General features: G+C 32.2%; 1 protein-coding gene across 1 annotated transcript in view; it reads left to right on the top strand.

Annotated features, from left to right (window-relative positions):
* The window catches only part of LOC118187470 (growth factor receptor-bound protein 2), a 59,980-nt gene extending 33,087 nt beyond the window's left edge, over nucleotides 1-26,893 (top strand). The window contains exon 5 of the mRNA XM_035357707.2: nucleotides 19,837-26,893. Coding sequence (XP_035213598.1) covers nucleotides 19,837-20,010 — 174 coding nt within the window. The 3' untranslated portion in view covers nucleotides 20,011-26,893. The remainder of the gene's footprint in view (nucleotides 1-19,836) is intronic.
* Nucleotides 26,894-27,821: the final 928 nt, after the last annotated feature.

Here is a 27,821-nt window from a genome sequence, read left to right as displayed (position 1 = left end):
ATGAATTCCGGGAAAGGGGAAGCAGCCAGCAGTGCAAAAACAGTCTCAAGTTTTTGTTCCTCTTATAGTTGTCCGAAGGGAGACATTGTTCCTTTCCCTTTCATCAGTTTATAGGTGCATTGTCTCAGACCACCTGGTTTGAGTCCCCAGTTGGAACTGGAAGGTTCTCACGGAGTTTTTCCCAGGCCTGTCTTCGTCATATCCAGTTTTTAATTAAGGTGCTCTCGCCAATCGAGGTGCTCTGAAAAATCGCAGACAAACGAGGAACCTGAAAAAATTTCTGACACTTCCAAAACAAGTAAACAAAAACATGGAACAAAGTTCTAGAGAGAAAGAAAGCAAGTGAGAGTGAGTTGCAGTAAGTAGAGAGAGAAACCTTCTCTCGTGTTTTCCAGCTCGAGCACGAGCAAATTTTATTTCGCTTTGCGTATAGCGATATTAGTATCTCTGTGAAGAGATTTACAGCGAGGTAGCCGCGTTCACCGCTACTTTACCGGAGAGCTTCCTTCTCAGAACCAGCTCAGACCGCCAACCACCAGCCAAGAGAGTCGACTAATTCTAAACAGAACTGTGCAAGAACTATTCAAAACATCTTGATTTCCAAACAGAATCGTGGTGATCTTGAATCAATTCTAAACAGAAACCTTATCTACACTGTCGACTTGTTGATATATATATTTTCCCTGTCTCTACTGTGAGAATAATATTTTATAAGTTTATTTATTATTATTGCTATTGAATATAGCCTAGAACCCAAATAAATTTATTTATGTTACCTCTTGCCTTTCAAATTCGTCACAATGCCAAGGAAATATACCAAACAAAAAAGCAGTATGTGCTATGATTTGCAAGAAGTTGGAAATGTATTACTTAAAAGAATGAGAACATTAGAATATTAAAGTTTTAACACTTGATTGTTTTTATTAGTGACATAAACAGTAGAAACATGAAAAGTCCTTAAAAATATAAATTAATTTTTAAGATATTTAAAACAGGGTTGCCACGCTACCTGGAAAACCGGAAAATGTCAGGGAATTCGGAAATTGACCAAAAATTTCAGAGAAAAGTCGGGGAATTTGAGCGTTTTAGTCAAAATCTGGAAAAGTCAGGGAATTTCATACAACGATCCCGCCAAAAAAGGCGTGTTTTGCACCGACGTCGTAAGAGATCACTTTTTTGGCGAATTGAATATCACGTGAGTGTCATTCGGGCAGCTGGCATAGAGCCAATTTTCGCAGCTCCAATTTGATTGTCTTCTTAGAAAGGCAAAGCAAGTTTCCCGCAACTTTTGGTTTCCAGTAACCTCGAGAATCGCATGTGCAGTGCATGAACTAAAGAAAGTACCTGTTCTCGTATAAAACAAAATGGGTTTAATCCTAGTATACGATACCATGAAGGTTAGAATACAAAAATATATATTGTAAAGAAGGAAAACCTCTCTGCAACAGACGTGGCTCCGTTCCATCATAGCGAGAAACAGCTGTGCATGCGCGATATATCTGTCGCCAAAGCTCGAAACCGGTAACGGAAGTTCGAAAATCACGTTATCAAGAGTTCATAAAATGATTATCGTTTAAAATTTCTTTAAACTCTAAAGGAAAAGAAAATATTTTTTGGCGCAAGTAAATTAATTCATGGATTAGTTATTTTGAGGGAGCGGGGGAAGTCTACGAAAATCATTTTTTAAAATTATTGCGAAAAATCCAAGAAAAAACGTTCTTTGATAAAACGTTTCTTTTTTGATTTTTCGCAATAATTTAAAAACAAATTTTCATAGTTTTCTTTTTTGTCAAAGAACGTTTCTTCTTAACACGTGTTTCTCAATTTCACTGTACACATCGCGGAGAGGGAAATTCTAGCCGCCAGGTTCCGTCACCAAATCCCTTGGCAAATTTTTCCTCCACTTTTTACATAGACGTTCATTGGTTAGAATAATCTCCATGTATGGTACAGCGGGATTTGGCGACATGATGATGAGCAGTAAACGGGTCATTTTGTTCTTGGCGACAATTTTCAAAATCATGCAAAGGCCATATCGTATACTAGGATTTTACCGCAAAATCTTTTTTTTTTTTTTTTCTTTTCTTTTTAATAAATACCTTGTCATTTTGCAGTAAAATAAAAAAATAATAACCAATCATCTAGGATAACCATGTAATATAACTATATTCGCTAAAATATCGTTGATTATTCTAATTAAATTTTTAAGTAATTATCTTTATTTTTATGTTATTCATATATTTTAATGTTGCTTCTTCCCTCTAAATTTATTTATCATTAGTAAATATTTTTAAATTTGAGGAAATTTTCTCTGGCATGATCCTGAAATTAATTCCAGCAGTATGATGATATCACAAAATTTAATGCACATATTTTTTCCTTATGTATGCTGCGAAATAAATATAAAATACCTCAGTTTAGTAAAAAAATATCATTAAATAGATTTCTTTCTTTCGTTTAGCTGCAGAATGTCTGCAAAAAAAAGCCTTATTTTATTCCAGATTGGGCAGATTCTAATCTCAATCTTCAGTGGAGAAAACAACTCCTATTATAATTATATTTGTGTTTTCAAGTGTTAAGGTGCCTTTTAAGAATACACCTCACACAAATTAAATTTACCTAAAATCTAACCTAACTTTTAGCATTGCGTTGTAATTTATAAGAACCGGATTAGCCTCGTGTTGAACTGGGGATGATCATGAGTAATAATTAAATAAAATGTATAGTTGTTATCCAATGTATATATCTTAAATTTTATTAAGTTTTTTAAGTGGAAAAGTAAACAAAATTATCAAACAAAGTGTACCAAGAATAATTAAGAATAAATGTCCTCTGGGATTTATTGAATAACTAAGTGAATTTGCTGCACAGTACAAGTAATACCATAATTAATTTACCTCTTAGCACAGCCAACGTACATTATATGGATAGACTGGAATTCTCTCGAAACATACCTGGAAAAGTCAGGGAATTTCATTCTCCTGTTTGAGTGGCAACCCTGTTAAAAATTCTTGAATTCATAAGTTTTTCTATTATTTCCATATTGTTGCAGCCTCAGTTTTAAATGATACCAGCATGAGTCACAAATTATGGTAGTTCTAACCAGGATAACTTATAATTTGCTCGTTACAAGAAGAGATCAGAGTGGCTTTGTATTATTGTATTTATTTTTTCATTAAAATATTAACAATTTGCTGTCACTCATGAAAAGAACAGCGAGTTGGCTTGTTAATGCATTTTCTGTTTTGAAAAAATATATTGACGATTTTTGATTCATTGATGCATAAGGAATATAATTTTCCAAGAAAAGGACAATTTACCATTTGAATATGCAAAAAGGGCTTTGAAATGAAACTATATCAACGAAATTCATCTATAGCAGTGAAAACATATAGGAATGATGTGTGAAAAAGTTATAATGGAAAGAAATGCATGTATTTTGACAAGTTTTGTGGTTACAGGACTAGCTTAAGTTCCGTAAAGAGGCAATACCACTCATGGTAAAAATCGTGGACTATGTACAAGAGGCATTGATGATTTTTCAGACCATTGACAAGCATACAAAACAGAGGAACTGGAAAAATATGTTATAATCCCTTCACTGTGAACCATAAATTTTATTTTGTTGATCCAGCAATAACTGTCCATGCACAAAATGTTAAGACTATTGGACTAAACTAATCAGCAGAATAAAAACCATTGAGGCATAACCTTGCTGTCATCTTTAATTTTATCTTGCCGAGTTCATGCAGTGAAGGTGTTAAAAAAAAGGGGGGGTTTGATTCCACATCAGTTATAATAAAAAGGACTTCTTTTCGTATGGTCCAGATGAGTGGGCATGATAGGAAGATCAACATTCATTTTTTGATTATCATTGAAACTTTTTCAGTGGCTATATCGCAGTTGGTCCTTAAATTGTGCAAGTTGAAATAAAAAAGGTTGCATAGAAAGAGATGGGTTGGTAAATTTCTCATATTTGTCATGCTGAGATGCAAATAAAGAGTGGCCTGAAATGCTTAGGAAAAGATTTATTAGTTTCGAAAGATTTTTCAGTTTTCGAGAATATGAAATACAAAAAATAATTTTGTTTTAGCCTAAATTATTAGGTGATAAGAATGCCTTTTGACTAAATTAAACAAAATATATGATAAAAATTAAACAGGTCATTACATTGAATGTCTGAGAATTGGGATTTGAAAGCGTATGTTAATACTGAAGTCATTATGAAGAGGAATGTCTGAAAATCATAAGCCTTTTAGAATTGAGAGTGCTAAATGACCATTTTTGTTATTTTAATTTATAAGAAATAAATATATTTTTGTGTGAAAAATATGGAATATTAGTTTGAAAAAATTATAAAATGTTTTACCATTAAAACTTCGAATCGAGATCTAACTTTGAAAATGAACTGAGATAAAACTTGCAGAAATGATTGTTTATATGCTTATAAGTGCCATATAAAATTTTAAGCCCTGAAAATATTGTGAATGTTTGGCATGTTTTTAATTTAATTGCTCTGTTGCAAATATAGCAGTATTATAACAATTTTGTTTTAGAGTATACAAATTTCACTTTAATGTGCTATAGTGTGGTTCCTTTTTTCCTCTCTAATGATGATGTTTTTTTAAATTCTTAACAGTCATTAAATCAGTCAAGATATTTTGATATTTGGGTTTTTGAAACATTTCGAGTTATTTGAATTTTTTTTTTTAAAAAAAAAGTTTGCACTCTTAATAGATTCTGGTGATCTCATCCTTGAAGACTAACTATCCAGTTTACAGTGTAAATTTCATTGATTTTTTTTAGGAGTGATTCAAATTTATCATATATAATGAGAAAATATAGTCTTTTATTAGCTGTTCTTCTGCTAAGGTTGAAAATTCTGCATAAAGAATCTATAGCCATGTCTTGTCAAAACAATGGAAATACAAATCATAAAATAGCAACTTTTTAATCTTCTAAAATTATCAAACACAAAGTAAATTGTTCATGAATGCTTACAATAAAGAAAAATGTCGAATTCAACCATTATGTTGAGGACTTTAAAAATTTATTATTTATTTGTGCAGCGCGGGGGGAAAAAATGGGATAGTTCTATATCTCCCGTTCTACTAGGCCGATTGACGAAATTCAACTTGCGTTTTTGATGTCTCAAAAGAGCGAATTAGCATATATATTAGATTTATATATAGGATTTTTCTAACATAGGCATTTTGACACAAAATTGGACTTTTTCTGAAATGGCATGCCAGTTTTTTCCCATGTTTCGATTCTAGACTCAAATTATGCGAAACTGCCAAGTTTTGTTAAAGTTGCACAAGTTTTTAAAAAATTAGCTCTCAGTGTTTTAGCTGCTTAGTGTTAATTGAATTGAATATATATTTATTAATATCTTTTTTAATTACACTTACTTGAATCCTTCCAGAATTCAAAATTTAGGCTTAATCAAAATATAATTTGCACATTTTTGATTTATTTTTATAAATTTATCAAAAAAAAATTTGTGTTATAACTGATGAGATATTTGTAATCATATTCTTATTGGTTAAAAAGAATTGTAGCTTTCTCTTATGTCCGATGCATTCTGAAACTTAATCCTATTTTGTTTGTTTATTTATATTTTCTTTATGTTATTTTTGATTGGTTGTTTTCTGTAAAGTTATATATATAACCTCTGTAAACTTTTTCTTTTCTGTGTGTATTTCTTCTTTTGCTCTGTAATAAATGTTTGTTTGTCGAACCACCACGTTTTAAATGTTGAACAGCAGATCATGGTTCGTCAAAAGTTAGAATGTGCTGATCTTTTTTTTTCATCGAACCTTCTATGCTAGTATCATATTTTATTGTTTGCGTTATTTTGATTTTGTTTTGGTTTTTCGTGAATGATGGCTTTTTCTAGCAGAAGTGAAAAAGAAGTTTTGGCTTTGTGCCATTTGATGACGTTAATAACTTATTTTCATAAATACTGCTTGAACCCTTCGACACCAAATGGCAATTGGTTAGTAATCTACGCATCTGTGGATCTGAAGTAAGTGACTTTGATGTTATTATTTACATGTTAATGTCATTGCCAAAGAAATATGAAAATGTTGTGGCATCACTAGAAAATCAACCAAGTGATGATTTGAGTTTGGGATTTTGTTGCAAGCAGACGTATTGATTCTGAATCCCTTATGTTCGATTACAAAAATGAAAATAAGTATTCTAAACCAATTATGACATCTCTGTTTTTATTAGTGCTCATAAAAAAACTGCTTTGTACTTATTGTTAAAAAAAGGACATTCTGCTAAATTCTGCAGAAAAATAGAACTGTCTGTCATAGCTGTGGAAAAACTGGTCATTTCAAAAGTGAATGTTTTAATAATTCTAAAAAGCTGGCAAATTCAAGTAGTTATAAGTATGCATTACCTGCAGTATCTTTTATGGCTGGAAATCTTGTGCATGATCACTTTATTATTGATTCCGGCACAACTTCTCACATGTTTTCTCACGAGGAATGGTTTACCCCAATTAAGCCTAAGACTGGAACTGTTAAATCCATGTCTAAATTAACGGTTTTAGAAGTGGAAGGGCATTGGTGACATTTGCAGCAAAACTAAGAATGGTGTTGAAATAATGTTAAACAATGTTCTTTATGTTCCAAAATTAAACAGACAATTAATTTCTGGCAAAAATATTGAAGCAGCAGGTTTGAGCGAAATTTTTAAAAATGAAATAGTCTACATTGAAAACAAAAACAAACATTTTAGATTTTTATATTTGTACAAATGCGGATAATATTTTAGTGATTTTTCACCAAATCTAATTACAGCTTTAGCTGTAAAAAATGATGATTCATGGCACAGAAAACTAGGATACCGATGTGATCAAAAATTAAAACTAATGAATCTTCCTGCAAAAAAAAAAAAAAAAAAAAACATTTTGTCAAGTATGCGTTCATGCCAAACAAAATGCATTGCCTATAGGAAAGGGCCCTCACATAAAAGAATCTAAACCATTTATAACTATACACACTGATATATGTGGTCCAATAGAACCTCAAACACTTTTTGGGGAGAAGTATTTCATGACTATAATTGATGACTACTCACAAATAATGAAAATAAGACTGCTCAAAAGAAAAAGTGGCATTGTTGATGAACTTAAACTATTCTTTAAATTGAATCCAACTGTCACAAAACTGTGCTGTGACAATGTCAAAGAATATGTCAGTGGAGAACTTTATAAAGTTGCTAAAAGAGCAGGTGTAAAAATAGATTCTGCACCTCCCTTTACACCTTTTTTAACATGCACGTTTTTTACCACCTTGTTGCTGAAAGAGCAAATAGAAATGTACTGGAAAAAGCTAGAGCAATGACACTTGAGGCAAATTTACCAAAATGCCTTTGGGGTGAAGCAGTACTTATAGCTGCTTATATAAATAATCGACTCCCACATAGTTCAATTGACAGTCGTGTTCTTTATTTTCTGACGTACGGTGAAAATCCTGATTTGACAAAAATGCATGTATTTGGCTGTAATGCTTATACTCTTGTGCCACCATCCCAAAGAAAGAAACTAGATGAGAAATCTGTCAGAATGATATTTGTAGATTATTCCACAATGGGATATCGTTTAATGATTCCAGAAACAAGACACATCATTGTTTCCAGAAATGTTGAATTTAATGAAGAAAAGAAGAAAGTAGAAAATTAAAAATACATATCCGATAGTTCTGATTTGAGTGAAAAAGACAATGATGACATTAAAAATTAAGATAAATCAATTTCAAACACTGCCACTGCTGGCTTTTAAATTGTTGAGTTTTTAATCAGAAATTCGTTGAAGAAAATATGAAATAGATAATAAAACAAATTTGAAATTAAAAATTTCGAATGGTGAATTAAATGCTGCAAATGAGGAGGAACAAAGAAAATCTTTAAGAGAAAAGACACAACCAGTTAGGCATCCTAATCCTGAGACTTACCAAATGATGTTTGCCCAACAAGGCATTTAATGATATTGTAAATTTACGAAAAGAAGAACAAGAACTATGGACGAGGAAATGAAATCTATGGAAGATAACGACGTCTGGGATCTACAAAATTTCCCCCTGATAAAAAAGCTATTTCCTGCAAATGGGTTCTATGTAAAAAACGAGATGGAACTTATAAAGCCAGGATTATTGCTTGTGGCTTCATGCAAAAAGAAGGCATAGCCTATACAGACACATTTTCTCCAGTAATTAGTATGTGTTCTTTACGTTTAATCCTGGTAATCGTTAATAATGAAGGTTTACGAACTTTTACTTTAGATGTCAAGATAACTTTCTTTAATGGTAAGTTAGATGAAATCATCTACATGGACCAGCCTAAAGGATATGATGATATGAGTGGTAAGAAATGTAAACTTAAAAAGAGTTTATATGGTCTTAAACAGTCTCCTCGATAATGGTTTCAGAAATTTCTTAATTTTGTTAATAAATCAGATTTTAAGCAGTTGGACTCTGAACCAAGTATTTTTATCAGAAATCTAAATTATAAGAAAGTAATTATGGCTCTTTATGTGGATGACTTATAATTTGCAGGTTCGGATGTAAAAGAAACAAATATTATAATATTGTTATCTAAAGAATTTCAATTGTCAAAATCGGAAAGTGTCTCAGAATTTTTAGACATTAGACTGAATTTAGAGTCCAGTTGTTTATATGAGGGCAATCCCAAAATAAAGGTCTCTATATTTTTAGATAGATATACAAAGAACCATTTATTTTCTATAATTGCTACATCACTTTAAAAATTGAAGAATACTTTATTTTTCAAAATAATCGCCATTTCAGTCGATGCATTTTTGTAGACGCTGTGGCAGTTTTACAATGCCCATGTCATACCAGCTTGCCGCCGTGCTCTTCAGGAAGCGTTGAACCTCATCTTTCACCTCATCATCAGAGCAGAACTGCCGTCCAGACAAATGATCCTTCAACTTAGGGAACAGGTGAAAATCGCTGGGTGCGAAGTCCGTTGTGTGATGACGTTCCTACCAAAATTTTGCAGGAGATTGACGGACGACGTGAGGATGGACGTTGTCGTGGAGAATGCTTACGCCCTTGCTCAACATTCCTCTTCTCCGGTTCTGAATTGCCCTTCTGAGTTTCTTCAGTGTTTCACAGTACCTGTCATCGTTGACTGTTGTCCCAGCAGGCAAAAAGTCGACCAACAGTACCCCCTTCCTGTCCCCAAACACAGTTGCCATGACTTTACCGTCAGATTGTGTTTGCTTGAATTTTTTTCCGTGGCTTGGGCGAAGAGGGATGCCGCCACTCGCGTGACTGTTGTTTTGTCTCAGGTGTAAAGTAGAATGCCCAGGTTTCGTCACCTGTGACAATCGAGTCCAAGAAGTTGTCCTTTTCGTCTTCATAGCGGCGAAGAAATTCATGGGAGGAATCAACCCGTTGCCGTTTGTGGTCTTCTGTCAGCATACGCGGCACCTATCTTGCACACACCTTCCGATATTGCAACTTTTCCGTTAAAATCCTGTGGATGGTGCTTCTGGAAACCTCAAGAACTAATATGCAGAGAGCATCCAGAGTGATACTCCGATCTTTAGACACGAGTTTCTCAACTTTCGCAATTGACGGCCTCCCGCTCCTTTCTTCGTCATGAATTTCAGTACGACCGACTGTAAACTCTCTACACCACTTGCGAACGTTTTTGACATCCATGCACAACTGTCCATACACTTCTGTCAATAGGCGGTGAATTTCGACCGGTTTAACGCCTTTCGCGTTCAAAAATCGAGTAACTGCGCGCACTTCGCACTTGGCGGTAACGTTTATCGGGAGCTCCATTTCGAATAGCTGCCAAGCCAAGACTGAGCATTTGAGCAAATCGCTGGTAGCGGAGAAGGCACCACTCACAACAGTGTTGCCAACAACCGTATTAAAACTTTCTCTACGTCCCCAAAAAATAGGAGACCTTTTTTTGGGGATTGGCCTCATATTTAGATCAGAAACCATATATTGAAAAATTACTTGATAAATTAAAAATGTCTGATTGTAAAACTGCCCAAACTCACATTGAACCAAAATCTACAGCAGCTGATTTTCAGAAAGGAAATACATTTCATGGCCCATATAAAGAATTAATTGAATCTTTACTTAGCATATACAGTACAAAGTCCGTAATCCGGACTCGTCGGGACTTCGGCAAATCCGGATCAGGGGTTTTTCCAGATTATAGATCATCAATTTAAATCTGGTAAGATGGCATGCAGAAATTATACAATTAAAAATATGAAACCATAATTTATGAAATAAAGAGCAATTATGATCTAAAGGAAATCAAAATGTACAAAAAGAAAGCTTAATATTTATTTTTTTACTTTATTAAACATTTCTTTCAATATAAGTTGTTTAAGTTGCTTCATTTTTTTTTTTTTTTTTTTTTTCTGATAATACTTTGTCTTTAATTTTATAAACAGACATAGTTTCTTGTTCAGTTACAAAGTTCCACTGTTCAAATCCTGTAATTGCTGTGTCGAAACTACCGACTAACTTGTCAATCGAAATTTTTTCATTTTCAATAACCTCTCTGTTACTTCCTATCAAAAGTGCGCATGGGTAAACACTTTACACGCATGTGTAGTAGATGTGCGCATTAAACGCGGATGTATAAACGCTTTACGCGCATGCGTAAGTTTGTGGCTTTGAGGTCCGGATTATAGATTATTCCGGATAATGGACGTCCGGATTAGGGACTTTATACTGTATTACAAGGCCAGATATTTTATTTGTAAATTGCTTAAGTCAACTGCAGGAGCATCCTACTGATGTTGCCAGGTGTGCTCTAAAGAGAATTCTTAGGTACTTGAAAACATCTTTAATTTAAAATTGATATACAAAAGGATGATTTGAAAAGGGCAAACTTGTATTTGTATATTTGTATGTAGATGCAGATTGGGGGGATAGGAAATAGAAGGAAATCAATAGGATCAAGATAGAAAATCAATTACTGGTTACTTTATAATATTTTCAAACTGTCCTATTATGTGGTGCTGTAACAAGCAAAAGTATATTGCACTTTCATCAAGAGAAGCTGAAATAATTGCTTTATGCAAAGGTGTTCAAGATGTTTTATGGATAAAAAATGTAGTAAATGAAATTTCCAGTGTTAAAAATGTTTAAATTTTGGAAGATAACCAGTCATGTATTAAAAGTATTGTTAATGAAAACTTTTCAGGTAGGTTGAAACATATAGATATAAAATTAAAGTTCATTCATAAGACTGTTAAAGAAAATGATATTAAAATTGAATATGTACAATCAAGTTTACAAATCGCAGGCTCTGTTCCTTCCTCTGTTAACTAAGGCTCTGTTCCAAAACAAAATTCTATGAACTATTGTCATTGAGCTGTTTAAAAATTGTGTAATTTTTCTATCTTTTCTATAATCTGCGATTAAGGGGGAGGGTTGAGGTATTTGTAATTGCATCCTTATTGGTTAAAAAGAATTACAGCTTTCTGTCACGTCCAATGCATTCTGAAAATTAATCCTATTTTATTTGTTTATATTTTCTTTATGTTATTTTTGTTTGGTTGTTTTCTGTGTCTTGTTTGTGATTCTCTAAACCATTATCTTCTGTAAAGTTATATATATAACATCTCTAAACTTTTTCTTTCTGTGTGTGTATTTCTTCTTTTGCTCTGTAGTAAATGTTTGTTTTTCAAACCACGCTGTTTTAAATGTTCAACAATAGCAAAATTTTTAACATCCTCTTAAAGTAAATGTATTTCTTGGCACACCTCCAAAAAATTAGTTTTGTATTCAAAATTTTCTAAGATATATGATATACATGAAATTAAATATTGACAAGTTTTAAAATTTGGCATTCTCTCTCTCTCTCTCTCTTTTTATTATTATTATTATTATTATTATTTTTTATATATATAATGCCAAATAAGTGATAATGCCAAATGTGATTTACACACTTTGTTCAAATTATTTGAAAGTATGAAAGATGACCCCCTTTCCCCTCCAAATTTTACAAAATTTAATATTTAAGCATAATTTGAGTCATAGAATTGAAATATGGAAAGCAATTGGCATGCCATTTCAGAAAAAGTCTGATTTTGTGTCAAAATACCTATGGGAGAATGATGTTATATATAAATCCAATATATATCTTAAGTCGTGCTTTTGAGACATGAAAAACACAATTTGAATTTTGTCAACCGGCCTAGTAGAACGGGAGATATAGAACTTCCCCCCCTTTTTTTTTTGGCAGTGTACTATTCATTTAACAGCCATTAAATTGCTGTCATAAGCAACAAAACATGCTTTGGTTTAATCTATTTCTGAAATACTATAATAGATCATGGTTAGTTTTTAACTCAACAGTAAGCCAAAACGCTGTTATGTGACAAAAATGTGGCTTCTTATTTTATATAATTTTGAAATTCAGTACAATAAATGGTGTTTCTCTGCTCGTGCAGTTACATTTTGATGTTGATCAATGTTTTAATATGCAAATGAACAAAAATTTTAATTAACAGTGGGATTATTATTATTAAGTGAATAAATGCGAGGGTTAAAAGAATTCGTAACCTTAATTAAAAATTCCAACTGGGTTAAAGATTGCCAAGAATCTCCTAAATGTTGGGGATCATCTTCCAATAGTTGGAAAATGAAGACACCTATGTGCTCATTGTACACAAATGAACATTAGAGAAAAGAACAAATACGAGTTGCCCAATGTGTAACATTGGCTTATGCAAAGAATGCTTTACCATGTACCATACTATGTAAATCTATTTCATATAATAAAGCTTTCCAGAATAAAATAGGTGTGTTTATAGTAAGTCGATCGCTATGTGTGGACATATGTATCAATGTGTAACATTGGGTTATGCAAAGAATGCTTTACCGTGTACCATACTATGTAAATCTATTTCATATAATAAAGCTTTCCAGAATAAAATAGGTGTGTTTATAGTAAGTCGATCGCTATGTGTGGACATATGTATCCCACCATTAACTGTGCCTGGGACATATGTGTCCCAGCCTTTGGCTTGAAAACTGTTTGTCAAAGAAAATCCCAACGGGAAACGAAAGGGGAAAGAATCCCAAAGAAAACAGCATAAAAAGTTTTTTTTTTTTAAATTCATAGTCATATTTGGTAATGATGTAGGTGTGCTGTCTCCCACTTATTTTTTATTTATTTTTTTTTTTTTTAGATAACACCCATAAAATTTCTTTTTCCTGCCATTTTATAGCACATCATGAATATGAAATCTATTGTTTTTTTTTTTTTTTTTTTTTTTTTTTTTTTTTTTTTTTTTTAATTTTGGGAAGCTATTATTATTCACTTATAAAGCTGTTTAATTCAAATAGAATTCAAATTGTAATAGGTTATTAAATTAATGAAATTGTTTTTATTTATGTATTCTTATTTATTTCTATTTTTATATTTCATAAGGTATATGGACAAGTGGCTTAAAAAAGCCTTTTAAGGGCCACTCCCCCTTTTGTTTTGTAAAACTGAAAGAAATCTAAATTTAACGGATTTAAAAATATAATAGATTAGAGTTAACTCGTAGAATCATTTTCAAATATGTATCCATAATTTATTATTATTATTTTAATTCAGCACATCTAAGAAATAACTAATTAGATTGCATACTACATCATTACCAAACAAATATTTTACATTTCTTCAAACTTATAGTATTAATATAGCCATTACATTACGAAGAGCCATTATATTATGGCCACCCTCCATCTATGACAATGGGCTTGCCCAAGAGCAAAACCACTGCACGTGCGTGGCTGATGTTGGAGCATATAAAGTGGCTATGCATTATCTTTCCAAACATAGCAACATAATAAAAAAAGCAACTGATTTATCAGACTTTGATAAAGGTCAAATCATTATGGCACAGCAACTGGGAACATCAATATCAGAAATGGCACTTTTAGTGGACTGTTCAATTCAAATAGAATAATTCAAATAGTTGTAATTCAAATTGTTCAATTCAAATAGTTGTAAGCACATATTGAAAGTGGTGTATGGAAGTTGAAACGAAAAGTCGACCGCAGATTGATTCCAAAGGAGAGCAGAGATTGCTACTCAATGTTCACTGTGATTGAAGAGCTGCAACAGCCAAAATAACCACCAGCTACAACAGTGGCGACTCAGGCAGTATTTCTCAACACACTGTGTTGCGTACAGTGCTGCATATCGATCTACACTGTTGGAGGCTGAAGTATGTCCCTGCACCGACAACACATAATCGCCAGCTGCGTCTGGGCCAGAAAGTGGCCAAGAAACATCGGAATTGGACATTTGAAGAATGGAAGAAAGTTGCATGGTTTGATGAATCACGTTTTCTCGTCTATCATATCGACGGGTGTGTGCTAATATGCTGATTTCGAAACGAAACCCTGGCTCCCGGATGCATAGTTGGAGAGGGGCAAGGCGGGGCTAGTATAGGGTAGAATGGTCTAATGTTTTCATGAAGCACATTAAGACCCATAATCCCCATAGAACAATCCCTGATGTCTGTGCTCTAAGAGAACATCGTTGGAGACCAGGTTCACCCATTCATGACAACAGTATTTCCATCGGGGGATGGTATTTACCAACAGGATAATGCACCATGTCATAAGGGTCAAATCGTCAGGAAACGCTTTGCAAATAATTCTAGTGACTTTCAAGTCTTGTCTTGGCCTCCAAATTCACCTGAGATTAATCCAATAGAGCATTTGTGGTCCCACCTGGAAAACTAAATTCGTGCTGCCATGCTAGTCATAATGCAATGACCTTTCGGTGTGTATATGTAAGAAAAATGAAGAATATGTAAAAGATTAAATTAGCAGCGTAAATTAATTTCCCTTCTTTATTCTAAAAATAGCAGCCTCTATTTGCACTGCGTCATTTCGAGAAAAATCTATGTCATATGACTCTTACGTAATTCTGGTGATGTAAAATGAACTAAAACTCAAGCAGCCAATATTAATTTTACAGCAATATTAACTTTTTCAATCAAAATGCTTTGAGAACCAAAACTAACTCAGTTTGCCTTCAGATTTCATCCTGAACATTACGCACTTTCTTTCCATGCTTTGGCCTAGCTATACTGCTGCTTTCTTGCTACAAAGTAATAAAAAAGTAAGCCTTTTGGAACAGGCACGACTTGCACATAGCAGTAACATGTTGCTGAAAATAAAACTGAAGATTTAATCTGCATTTCCATCCAATTTCCAATGGATCAACATTTCTACGTCATCAAAATTCCTGCTTCTGAATTTTATTACATATAAATGTAAGTAAAAATAATTAGGAGTAATTTAAAATGCCTAAAGTTTGTACTAAAGTTGCTAAGTAATAAATCAGTAATTTATTATTAGGAAAAGCATTTATATATCATCTCCAAGGGGAAGAAATTAATTAAAGTTATGAATTATTAGAAAAAAATGTAAGTATTTTTAAGTAGCTCTCTAAGTCAGTATCCAAAGTTATCTAGATCTATTGTTGTAAAAATTATTTAAAATCTGTAAAGAAAAATCCTTTGACCGTAACGTTATGGTATGATAAAGAGTTCATGGATGGAGTTCCAGGTAATTTTTTTTTTCAATCTACAACCTGATTCTTGGCGATTATTGGTATGGATGGAACCAGGGACTTGGTACCATTCCAGCAACATCATAGAAAGAGACTAATATGATGGTCAGGAAAGGGATTATGCAAGGCATCAGCACATTGCTTCATATGTTTGGCATTTCTTCTGTGAATGCCCAGAGGTACAGGCAGGAGATCTTGCATCCCTCTGTGGGACTTTCAGGGGTGCTGTTGGTCCTGAGGTTTTTTTTTTTTATGGAAGACAATGCATGACCACATAGGGCCCACCTGGTTGATGGCTATCTGGAAAGCAAGAATATTCACCAAATGGATCGGCCAGTCAAAAGTCTGGTTAGGAAAGAATTCAAAGAAAAATAGAATAATGGAGGTAGGGGAAGGAAAGTGTGTAATGTGTTAACACAAGTTATGGTTATAATCAAGATCTTGAAACTTGCATGTGTTATGAGGCTTTGTTGTCTTTTTATTTGCCTGAGGTTATTACAGGACATAGTAAATTTGCACAATGTTATTTGTTTCTTTAAAGTGATTGTACAATGTAAATGTCAAAAACTAAAAGCCAGGACAGATATTGGTCATTATTTTTGTAAATGTTCAGTTACACTGGCATTTAGAATGGAGTTTTTCATTAAAACTCTTCTAATAACAATAAACTGTAGTTTACAATTTTCGTATATTATATTGGCATACATAGATCAATATAATTCATTGCGAAGGTAGATAATGTTGTTATATGTATGTAATAGTATGGAGTATTAACCCTATTTTGCTGTACAGTATTTTATTGAATGTATCTTAAAACATTTTGCTTATTTATGTTACACAGGTTTTCCCCCCTCCATCTTTCCTCTCTCTTCGCCCCCTTGTGTGTGTATGCCAATGCTATGTATTATATTTTTTTAAAAAGAATTGTAAGGTTTTAGTAAATGCTAGGCTAAAACGTATAACTAAAATTATTGCTGGTTAATTGTTTTCCCCCATCAGCGAGCAGTTTTGACTTGCATTTTGGACAATTTTTTTGGGGGGGGGTGCTGTCATGTTAAAATTTAACTGGCTAGGTCTTAATACAGTACGTACAAAGTCCGAAATCCGGACTCGACGGGACTTCGGTTCTTCCGGATTTGGGTTTTTTCCGGATATTAAATCATCAGTTTAAATCTAGTAAGATGGCATGTAGAAATTGTAAAATTAAAAATATGAAATAATGAAGCATTTATGATATAAAGAGTATCAAAATTTTCAAAAAAAAGCTTAATATTTATTTGTTTACCTTATTAAACGTTTCTTTCAATGTAAGTTGTTTCGTTTTTTGTGCTAATACTTTCTCTTTAATTCTGTAGACAGACATAATCTCTTGTTTAGTTACATTGTTGAAGTCGTGTAACTGCTGTTTTGAGATTTCCGACTAACTTGTCAATCGAAATTTTCTTGTTCTCAGTAACTTCTCTATCACTTTCTTCGTTATCGGTATTTTCTGGATGTAGAACCATACTACAGATTTTGCCATTCATTAATTGATTAATGATTGAGAAGCATTGTTATCACAATGAAAAACTTCTTTTATATCATTTTCATTTATTACTGCTTCTACACATTTCTTTACAAAATCCGTTAATTGGAAAATTTCATCTTTGTTTTACGATATCCAAATCCTTTAAAATTAGTGGCTATCATCATCAAATTTAGCTATCCTTCACTATACACATTAGGCTGTGCATCATGATCTTGGTGACTAACAAATTAAATTTTATCTTGCTTCTTTGGTGCACTGAGACAAATAAGCCTAAACTTTATTAGTTTAGCTATTTATTATACTTATGTCCATTTCTTGCTCATGCTTAAGGCTTATCAGAGTTCTGAATAAATAAGTTCCCACATATACTTAAACCTTATTGAGGGCCGGCGCTAGATATCTTGATGCAGTCTCTGTGGCTCCTAAATTCTGCGACCCCCGTGCGGCCATACGTGCCCTGGTGCTGGTTCTGGGTTTATATAAATAACAAATCGGTTATTCTTAATTCAAATAGCCCTAAATGTAATCTTTGGGTCTATGGGTATGGTCAACAAAATCTATTTTTAGCATATGGAAAGAAAGTTTTGTTAAATTGTTCCTCGTCTACATTTTTTAGCGCATTTAACATAAATTTGTAATCATCGCGAAGCTTAATGTCAACATAAAAAGCTATCATACCTCTTTATTTTTCAATTCCGAACATAAATTGTTTAGGCATCGCTACATGAGTCATTACTCAAGTTGTCATAAGCATGCGGTGATGAAAGGAAAGTACAGCGTGTTTCAAAAAGAATATATGTATTTCGAATGCATGTATTTATTAAACTGTATGACATATGAAACGTTACATACATATGTACAAATTTCTCAAGTTCGGATTACGGATGTTCAGTATGTCCTCCATCAGCGACACGAACAATATCACATCGATACTCAAATTCCTCAAAAACTCGGGCAAGCCCGTCTGTCGTCACTGGTGTTATGACAGTACGGATCTGGTTCTTCACCTCCTCCAGTTTCTGTGGGAGTGATGGTACATAAACGTTGTCTTTAATGAAACCCCCACAGGAAGAAGTCACAGGGTGTCAAATCTGGTGAGGTCAGCTGAGACATGCTAAGTCGCCAGATCCTTGACGACCAATCCAACGGTTCAGTAGAGTTTCATTCAGATAATCACGCCCTTGGCGACACCAGTAAGGGGGTGCCCCGTCTTGTTGAAAAATGAAGTTTTCTTTGTGCAGCCTCGGAAACAACCAGTTTTGTAACATAAGCGTGATACTGCTGACCGTTAACCGTGTTTCCATCAAGGAATGGGCCATAAACAGATGATCGAGATATCGCACAAAACACATTGATTTTGGGCGAATCTCGTATATGTTCAGTGGCTGCATGTGGGTTCTGTAGACCCCAAATTCGAACACTGTGTTTGTTAACATGACCACTAACATGAAAAGTTGCTTCATCACTGAGCACAATGTGTTGTGCGAAAGTGTTATCATTGTCTATAGCATCAACTGTCTCATTACAAAATGCCACATGTTTGCGTTTGTCAGGACACAGAGCCTGTAACAAATGTAACTTGTACAGCTTCATAACCAACCAACATCTCAGAACACACCAAATAGTTGTTGTAGGCAGTTGTAACTCCCGACTGGCACGATGAGTCGATTTTAAAGGACTACGTTGGAAAGCAGTTTGGATTCATGCAACATTTTCATCGGAAACGCAAGGGCAGCCAGAACTCTTTCCTTTGCATACACATCCTGTATTTACAAACAGTCGATATCATCTGCGAATGTTCCACCTTTCGGATGATCACTGTATACATCAACTTGAAATGTCTTTGCACTGTAATCACAAAATTACACTTCACAAACTCGAGAACACAAAAATGATTTCTGCTGCGGAGTAGCCATTTTCAACATGTGATGGTTACCATGCAAAACAGAAAAGACAACTGACATCTACCGGCTATTAATATAAACTAGACTATGTATTCGTTTCTCCAATACCCGAGTCGAGGTACAGTGATCGATAGTTTGGACAAAATAACACTTTGTAATATGTATATTCTTTTTGAAACACGGTGTATATATGTGATGTTTTAATGCGTAGTAGGAAAGATGGATGCATAACTTATTTCCACACATGGCCGTTTTGAAACATAATTTTATTCTATGATAATTCACATCAGATCATTTTGGTAGACAAGATATTTATCAAATCTTGGTTAAATACGCTTATTTTTATGTACACAGGTTTTAAGGTGAAGAAAAATAGAGCATAACAGTGCAGCGTTTTCATGGCAGAAGTTAAGAAGAGACATAATTTCTTGCAATGCTGTATTTATACTACTTAGGTGCATATGTACAGCTAAGCTGCGATTGGTTATATTTAGGTTTTAGTTCCCTTTGACAGGCAGTGTTATGTAACATAGAAAGATCTCAAATTTGGAGGAACAGATGAGTTTAGGAGGAGAACATAAAATCTAGAACAGTTAATTTTGAGATTGCCAATCACTTTAGCATAGCCATCGTATTTTACTATATCTTACATAGGCACAGTTTGAAAACTGTAATCTTTTGGTTGTTGTTGTAAAGTGCTCTAAAAACTTATGAAAAGTTATTACCTAAAGATAATAAAATTTATAATAAATAAAAAAATTAAAATAATGTTTTAATAAATTCAAACTGTATAATTTTTCCTTTTAGTTTCTTGTACAAGCCATGTATGATTTTCAACCTCAAGAAGCTGGGGAATTGGAATTTCGTCGTGGGGACATCATAACAGTAATGGATCGTTCAGATCAGAATTGGTGGGAAGGCGAAATTGGATCAAGAAGGGGATACTTTCCGGCCACGTATGTCGTCCCTTATCATACATAAATGTATGTTTCAGTTTAGGACTTCTCTTTTGTAAATATCTTATGAGTGGTAATCTCAGCAAACCTAAAAATAGTAACTTTTGTCCTAGATGTTGACTAATCATGTTGTGAAAAAAATAGTAATGCTTTTTCCTCGCAATTTGGCAGAACATTTGTATTAACAAGAGATGGGCTTGTTTGATTTTTTTGTTTAATCTGTAAACAGTTAAAATCTAAGATTACATTCCACATTTATTATGTAGGTGTAAAAATTCTGTTAAAAATTTTAGACTGAATCCAGTTTTAATTTTGAATATTTGAAGAAAATATGTGCTGCATGATTAAAGCTACATTTATTCTGACATTTTTTCTGATTGCTAAGCAATTGTGGGAATGTGATCTTAGATTTAATTAGTGTCTGATGTAAATGTGTCAGCTATGTGAGGTATAAAATGTGTTTATGTCGTACATTGACATAACTGTTGCATTTAATAACATTTTTAATAATTTGAAATGTTTTCCCATGCATTGTATTTCAAACTAAAACACTATATGGGATATCTTTTTCTGACTTCTTATCTTTGCATTTAAAAATGCATTCTTTGTCATTTGTAAAGTAAAGGCCAAAAGCATTAGCATTTGTATAACAAGAGTTGGGCTTTAAAAGCATCTTAGAACAAAATATTTATGTGTGATATTGTTTTCCTTCATCCCAGGGAGGTTACCCTGGAAGAGCATAACATAATAACATTGAATAATGTAAAATGTTACTGTCTTTGTTTTGTATCCTATGTTATTTCCTTTGGTAATGAGAGTGTAAAATAATGTTAAATATTATTAAATCTTTATAAATTTTTTAATTGATTTATATTATTAACTTTTAAATGCATTGCTTTAAGAGTAAAGAATTAAATATATATCAGCTCTGAGTGCTCATAAATAAAAACTAGTTTAACAGATTTGAATTTGCTCTGATAGTAATATTCATATTTGATTTTTTTATTAAATGTTCCATGCTTAAATAAATTACATTTTTTTATTCTATTTAAATTCAGTTCATACCTCTAAAGTTTTGAATACCTCTAAAGTCAGTTTTGAATGGCACAGTTAATGCTTTTTCTTTCTTATGTCACAGAGTTTGATTGCTGCAAATGTTTAATATTCATAATTTTTTATGCCAAGTTTTGCATATAATTACATGATTTCCTCATTTCCCCTCCACCCTTACCCTCAAAATGCATTAATTTATGGCTGTGAGTATTACATTTTTAAAAAATATATCAATTGTAAAAATTTTGAAAGCAGAGCAAATACCCTATTGTATGTATATTTAATGATAGTGATCAAAGTATTTATTCAGTTTTTATTATTATGAGATTTTTAAATAGGGCAAATAAAATGCACTGTTTTTGTTGCTTCATATGAATAATTTGTAGTTTCATCATGTCTTCCACAGTTAGTTTCATCATTTCGCTTAACAAATACAAAATTATAATTTTAGCATTTTCTAACATGCAATAAAAGCTATTTTAATGATTTATATCAATGCAAATTCTATATTACGAACTAATGGTTGATTGAAAAAAAGGAAATAAAACTTAATGTATTTTAACAGTTCCTGTATATAAAAGGTTATCAGAATTTCCATAGTCTTGAAAATTTTTGCAACAGTAATTAATTTTGTGATACATTACCATAGCTGCTAACTCTCCTGGTTTTTAATTTTTTAGCCTTTAGTGAGAATGGTAGTTTTGCAAAAATATATTTAATTTATTGAATTAATGAAACTTAAATTAGGCAAATTCGATTCCCTCACTCCAAATGATTTTCAGAATACATTTTGTTATTAAATTTATTTCATCTGCATTGTATTTTTATTACATTTCATTGATTTTTATTTTATTAAATCCCATTTGATCTGAGGTGTCTTAATTTACTGCAAACAGTTTTAGGTTTTTTATATGAAAATTCAAGCAATGTGTAATCAAATGTTTATATAGATATATTTCTTTACTTCAATATATGATATATTAAGTTTAGCTGCATAAATACTAGGTACATTAATTATTAATTATATTTTAATCATATTTAAAAGCACTTTGACAAATAAGTTTTTCTTTCCTGCTCAGGGTTTTCTCGGTATAAAAGCATTAAAAAATAAAGTTAGCCAAAAAACATAAAATTTAGAATAGCCAATTAGATGCTAATATATTATACATCAGTTGAATTACAAATAGTTCAGTAACCTGAACCATGCATTATAGAGAGAATTACAGTCAGTCTGGAGTTCCTGTGAAATGGTGTTGCCGTGCAGCATGAAAACTTCTAGTTTTTAACATTTCAAGGTAAGCAGCTGTATATTAATTGAGCTGCACATTTAAGTTTTCATTTACATTTTCTTTTAATACACAGCGCATATAGTAGGAGAGTTTTTAAAAGTTAAAAATAATTTTGTACTTAATATTTTTTCTAAAAAATCATGTATAAAAGTGTAATTTTAGAATAAAGTATTTGATATGAGGAGAAATTTAAAATATTCATCTTCCCACCGTATCAGGTTTAATTTTTAAATAGATTGTCTGTATAAAGCACCAGTAAATTACCAAAAATACAATTTTAGTTTTAATCTTTTTTTAATATGTTTGTTACATTTTTCTTTATTGAACATTATGCATTTATGTGACTTGTACATTTTATGATATATTAAAAAAGTTCTTAATTACCTATAAAATTGTTACAAAGTTAAATAATTAGATGCTAATTCAAGTCATGTGTATTTTCAGAATTTTCTTTTACATGTACAGTATTTTATAAAAAAGCAAGGGTTCATTGAAAAGTGTAATTTACTGAATCGAAATTGTATATATTCTACTTTTTTGGATTTATGTTTATGTGACATAAGAATGTATTTTTGGCTTCTGTTTAATAAATGCTCAAATGACTTGTTACTGGAAACGTTGAAAGGTGCATTTTTTGGGGGGGGAGGGGAGAGGCCTAATAAAAGATTGTTTTTCTTTCCCATAAATAACTGCAGTGACGTAGTTTAGCAGATATTAGGATTTTCTATTTCTCTTATGTATTTTCATACAAATGTGTTTTGCAATGTATCTTTATTATAATCAATGAATAATGGGATATAAATGAACCAATTTCTAACCAAATGTGCTCAATTACACGAAATGGCTAGTTTGAAGATGCATTTCGGGAAGTTTTATATATAATGTTGAAATAAATAAATATGATTTCCTTCTTATAATAATGCTTGCAATAATTTGTTACTGTTTTATGTAGGTATAAATTCCATTTATTAGAGTGAAGTTTATAAGAATTTTTCATATTGTTTTATATTAAAAAATACTGCAGCACGAATTTGGCATTCCAGTTAAGAAATTAACTATTGCTTTGCACAGACTCGCTTCTTTGTAACATCTAATTTATTTTTAACTGTAGGTGTTGTTACATTGTGTACTAAGCAAATTTCATTTTGCTTTGCATTGAAAATGCCAACATAGATTTTTTCCCCCTCTCTATTTGAAAAATTTGCTAAATCTATTTTACATGTTTTCATTTATTATTAAATAATTTTATTATACATTATTCACCTTTACCTTTCTTATATTTACATATTTGTAAATTACTCAGGTTTCCTCTCTTTTTCAGTATATATTGAGAGTACTTTTTAACAGTATATAACTACTTAAATTGGATATATTATTAAAGCACACTGATTTTCATGCATGCCAAAATGAATTGGTAAAAATGAAAATGTTACAATAATTGAAACTTATTGTCTATTAGACATACTATCAGATTATTTAGATGAAAATTACATAGTTTTTCCACTGTCTGAATTAAAATAATGAGTGCCTTTATAATTAATTAGTATTCTTTATTTTAGGGTGCTATAAAATTTTAATATTTTTGGGGAAGGGATGTTTGTTTCTCCAGTATTTTTGTCTTATGTAATATATATATAAAGTTAATAGGTTGTAATTTCCTAAATATAATCTATCTATTTGACATCTGATTATGTGGAATTGCTATATATATATATTGTAATTACTTTTAAGTTATTCGCTTAAAATTTCAGTTGTTACTAAACAAATTAAATCAGAAATGGTATTTACGTATTAACCCAACCACCTTGGTGCAATTTGGCGTTTTTTACAGATGAAATATTAAAAGTTACTTACCGGATGCAAGTTGGTGGTTTTCTTGCTTCCCACTCTTTTTTTAGAAAGATTTCCAAACTATCAATATTTATCGGTAACTATATAAGTCGGTAAACATTATCAACGTATGAAAAGAAAACATACGTTAGCATTTCAATGTATGACTTTAAATTATTAAATGCGATACATTAAAGAAATAAAACATATTCTTCAAATCTTTCTGTAATTTTGTTGTGCTATTCTTCTCCTGAAGTACACAGTGATGTCTTTTTGCTTAAAAAAATTATAGAATTGCGGAGACTCTGTAGCAGTGGCTATAGAGGAAATGCATTTCCTCATTATTCCCTTTAGAAAATTTTCAGCAAAATTCTGTATTCTTACAGAGATTTTTTCCATTACTGGCGAATTCTACAAGCTCATATTTTAAAACTAAGGCAAAAAATATCATGATTTGTTTATACAAATCATTGGAATATGTAATATAACAAAAAAGAACACTTACAAAAGTGGCAGCATTGTTTGACAGAAGGATTGTTATGAACATGGTTGTCAGACTTTGGTACATTATGAAGATTTTGTTACTTTTAATAAGGTTGTGTTAATATGTAAGCACCTCAGAAACTTGTCCACTGAAGGTTTGTTATGAACATGGTTGCCAGACTTTGGTACATTATAAAGATTTGATAACTTTTAATAAGGTTAATATGTAAGCACCTCAGAAACTTGTCCAATATATACACTGATGTACAATTGCTGAGGATGGATGGGCACTAGCAGCAATAGCAACCATAAAATGGAAGACAGGAAAATGTGGAAATTAGCATATGTGCGGGATGCAGTAAGACTTTTTGTACCTATGCAAACTTTAGATCGCAGAAGTTGTTCATTATGTGATAGCACTGATAAGAGATATAAAAGATTTGATGTGTATTTACTGTTGTTTAAAAGCAGAATGTAACAGGAAAGTATCATTTGATGAACTTGGCAGTTTTCTGTATGTCTTCTTGACATCACTTAGATCATTTTACATGTAGCCACATTATTGGCAAGATTGAAGAAGGGCAATATATAACACATGCCTGTAGAAGATAGGTACATAGTGCAATAGACAAAAAGGAACCAGCCGAGCACAGCTACTAAGGTAGCATATCAGTTACTTGCTTCTACTGGCAACCAAATCTCTTGAAAAACTGTAGCCAGATGTTTACATCAAGGAGGACTATATGCCCACAGTCCTATTTTGTGCATTCCATTGTCTAGATATCATTGTTCTGCCTGTTTGCAATGGTGTCGTCAGCATCGCACTTAAATACGCACTTGGAGAGAAAACAACTGGGCTTGTGTACTGTTCTCGGATGAAAGTAGGTTCAGTCTCTCAGCTGATTGTGGACAATAACTGATGTGTGTGAGTGTGGTACTGCATTTATTCCAGGAAGCATACAGGAAAGGGACTGATATTCTACATGTGTCATGGTATGAGCTGGGATCATGATCAACAGCTGAATGTCAATCTGTGTGCTTCCAACTGGGACTATGATTGGCTAATGATACATTAATGATATTCTGCTGGCTCATGTTTGCATGTTCCATGGTGCTGTCGAGAATAAATTTGCTTTCATGGATGACAACGCTACATGTCATTAAACAGTCACTGTCTAGGTGCATCTAGAGAGTGAGGATATTATTATGGCCAACATGTTCTGTAGATCTGAATACCACTGAAAATGTTTGAGATACTTTAGAGAAGAGTTGCTGGTTGCCAGTGCCATCCTATAAACAAAGACATCCTCATCTGTGCACTGACAGAAGAGGGGGATAAATTACCCCGACAACTGCTAAATAATGTTGTACAAAGCATGGCACGAATTTTGCATCACCCTCTATTACCATATCCCATATTGACAGAATGCCTGTGTATGCTAATTGAATTTTTTTCACTTTCATATATTCAGCACAAAATGACCATTTTATTCCTTGAATATTTTTCAAAGCCTTCGAAATTTCAGAGCACAATAAATTATCTTTGTTATGTCCTAGCATTTTAGTATTTTATTTCACTTGGCAAGCAAATGCACATACTTTTTTATGTGCTACGTGGTCATTTATGATCTATCCTTAGCAATTGTTCACCAGTGTGTCTATATATATGTATACTTTTGAAATCTTAGAATATTTTTCAACATATACATGCACGCACACACATACATTTAAAATATATTGAAATTTTTTTCATTACATAAGTCACATTGTTTCATTTATAAAACCTGTATTTATTCTTAATTGAATATTTGGTAAGTTTCATGTAAAGTAAATGTGCCTTAGTCTTAACAGTACTTTGATAAAAATTACGAGCTTGTGTATTTTTAACTTACTATTCTGTGAAAATCTGAAATGAATGTTTAACTCACATGTGGAAAATCATAAATGCATGTTTCTCAATAAAATTATTACCTCTGTTGCTGAAGTAACTAAAATATATGTATGAGGTATTTGCAAGCTTTTTAAAGTGAAATGATGCTTTTGTTATTTTAGTTAAATTCAAGTATAAATTAAAACTATACCATTTCAAATTCTACTACAGTTGCCTCTAACATGATTATTAACAAATGAGAATTTTGATGTTGTATTCATATTGAAATGTTAAGGTCTGGAAAAATATCTTTGTTCTCTGTGCTTGTGAGTGATTGTGTGATTTTTCTCAATTGCACTTTAATATTAACATTTTAACTAAAAGATTCTGTGTCATTTTTTTTCTTTCCATTCAACACCATTTATACCAAATTAAAAAGTAGCATTTTAGAAAAGGAACACTTTCCAAAATTGTTTTACGTATTTGAATACTATTATAACTTAGCTAGTGACATGAAAAATCAATGTGCATTAACTGTATAATGTAGCAAATACTACATTATGTAGTATTTGCTACATTATATAGTTATAATGTTTACCTTTTGAAAAATGCAGAAAACAGTAAGTTGTTAACTATATTTTAGCATAATTTCCTTGACCATTTTAAATACTTGCATGGAGTGTGCTTTGCTGTTATATTTTTGCTATTTGTTGCATTAAAAATGCATCTTTCTGCAACAAAAAATGTAGATTTGTTTTTCAATCCCTACTTTTATTCTGATACCTAACATTGTTACTGCAGGCAAAACATTTTTTGAAAGGCAAAGCAAAGAAATATAAAACAAAGAATAATAGCTGTCCCAGATGGGAAGCCTACATCACAGTACTTTGTTTTTTATTAAATTTTATTATCAGGAAGCAAAAAAAAAAAAGGGGGGGTAAAATAATAAAATGAAGTAAACAGTTCATATTCTAAAAAATCAAGAAATAATAAACACATCATAGAAGAAAAGAAATGCTAATTATTGGCAGATGTGTTTTGCATAGAAGTACACAAATGTGGCATTCATCTTCTAACATGAGTTCACATTTGCTGGTGCAAATGTTGAGTCATCTTCAGAATTTAATCCAGACAGAGGTAAGGATAAGTGAGCATGGATACAAGTCAGTTTTGTCTAGACAGACAGCCAACTGATTGAAGATTTTGCATTGCTGTTTGAAGTCGCAATGTGAAGAAACTTGTACTTCTAAAGAAACCTTCACAGACTGATTTATTGTAACATCACACTAATTATTATGCCCATTTTTTTAA

This window comes from Stegodyphus dumicola, chromosome 3 (assembly GCF_044657685.1).
Source record: "Stegodyphus dumicola isolate Sdum_Otavi_A_Nest chromosome 3, ASM4465768v1".
NCBI classification, from domain to species: Eukaryota; Metazoa; Arthropoda; class Arachnida; order Araneae; family Eresidae; genus Stegodyphus; species Stegodyphus dumicola.
The sequence above is the reverse complement of the archived record's forward strand: the minus strand, read 5'-3'. Positions and strand labels throughout refer to the sequence as shown.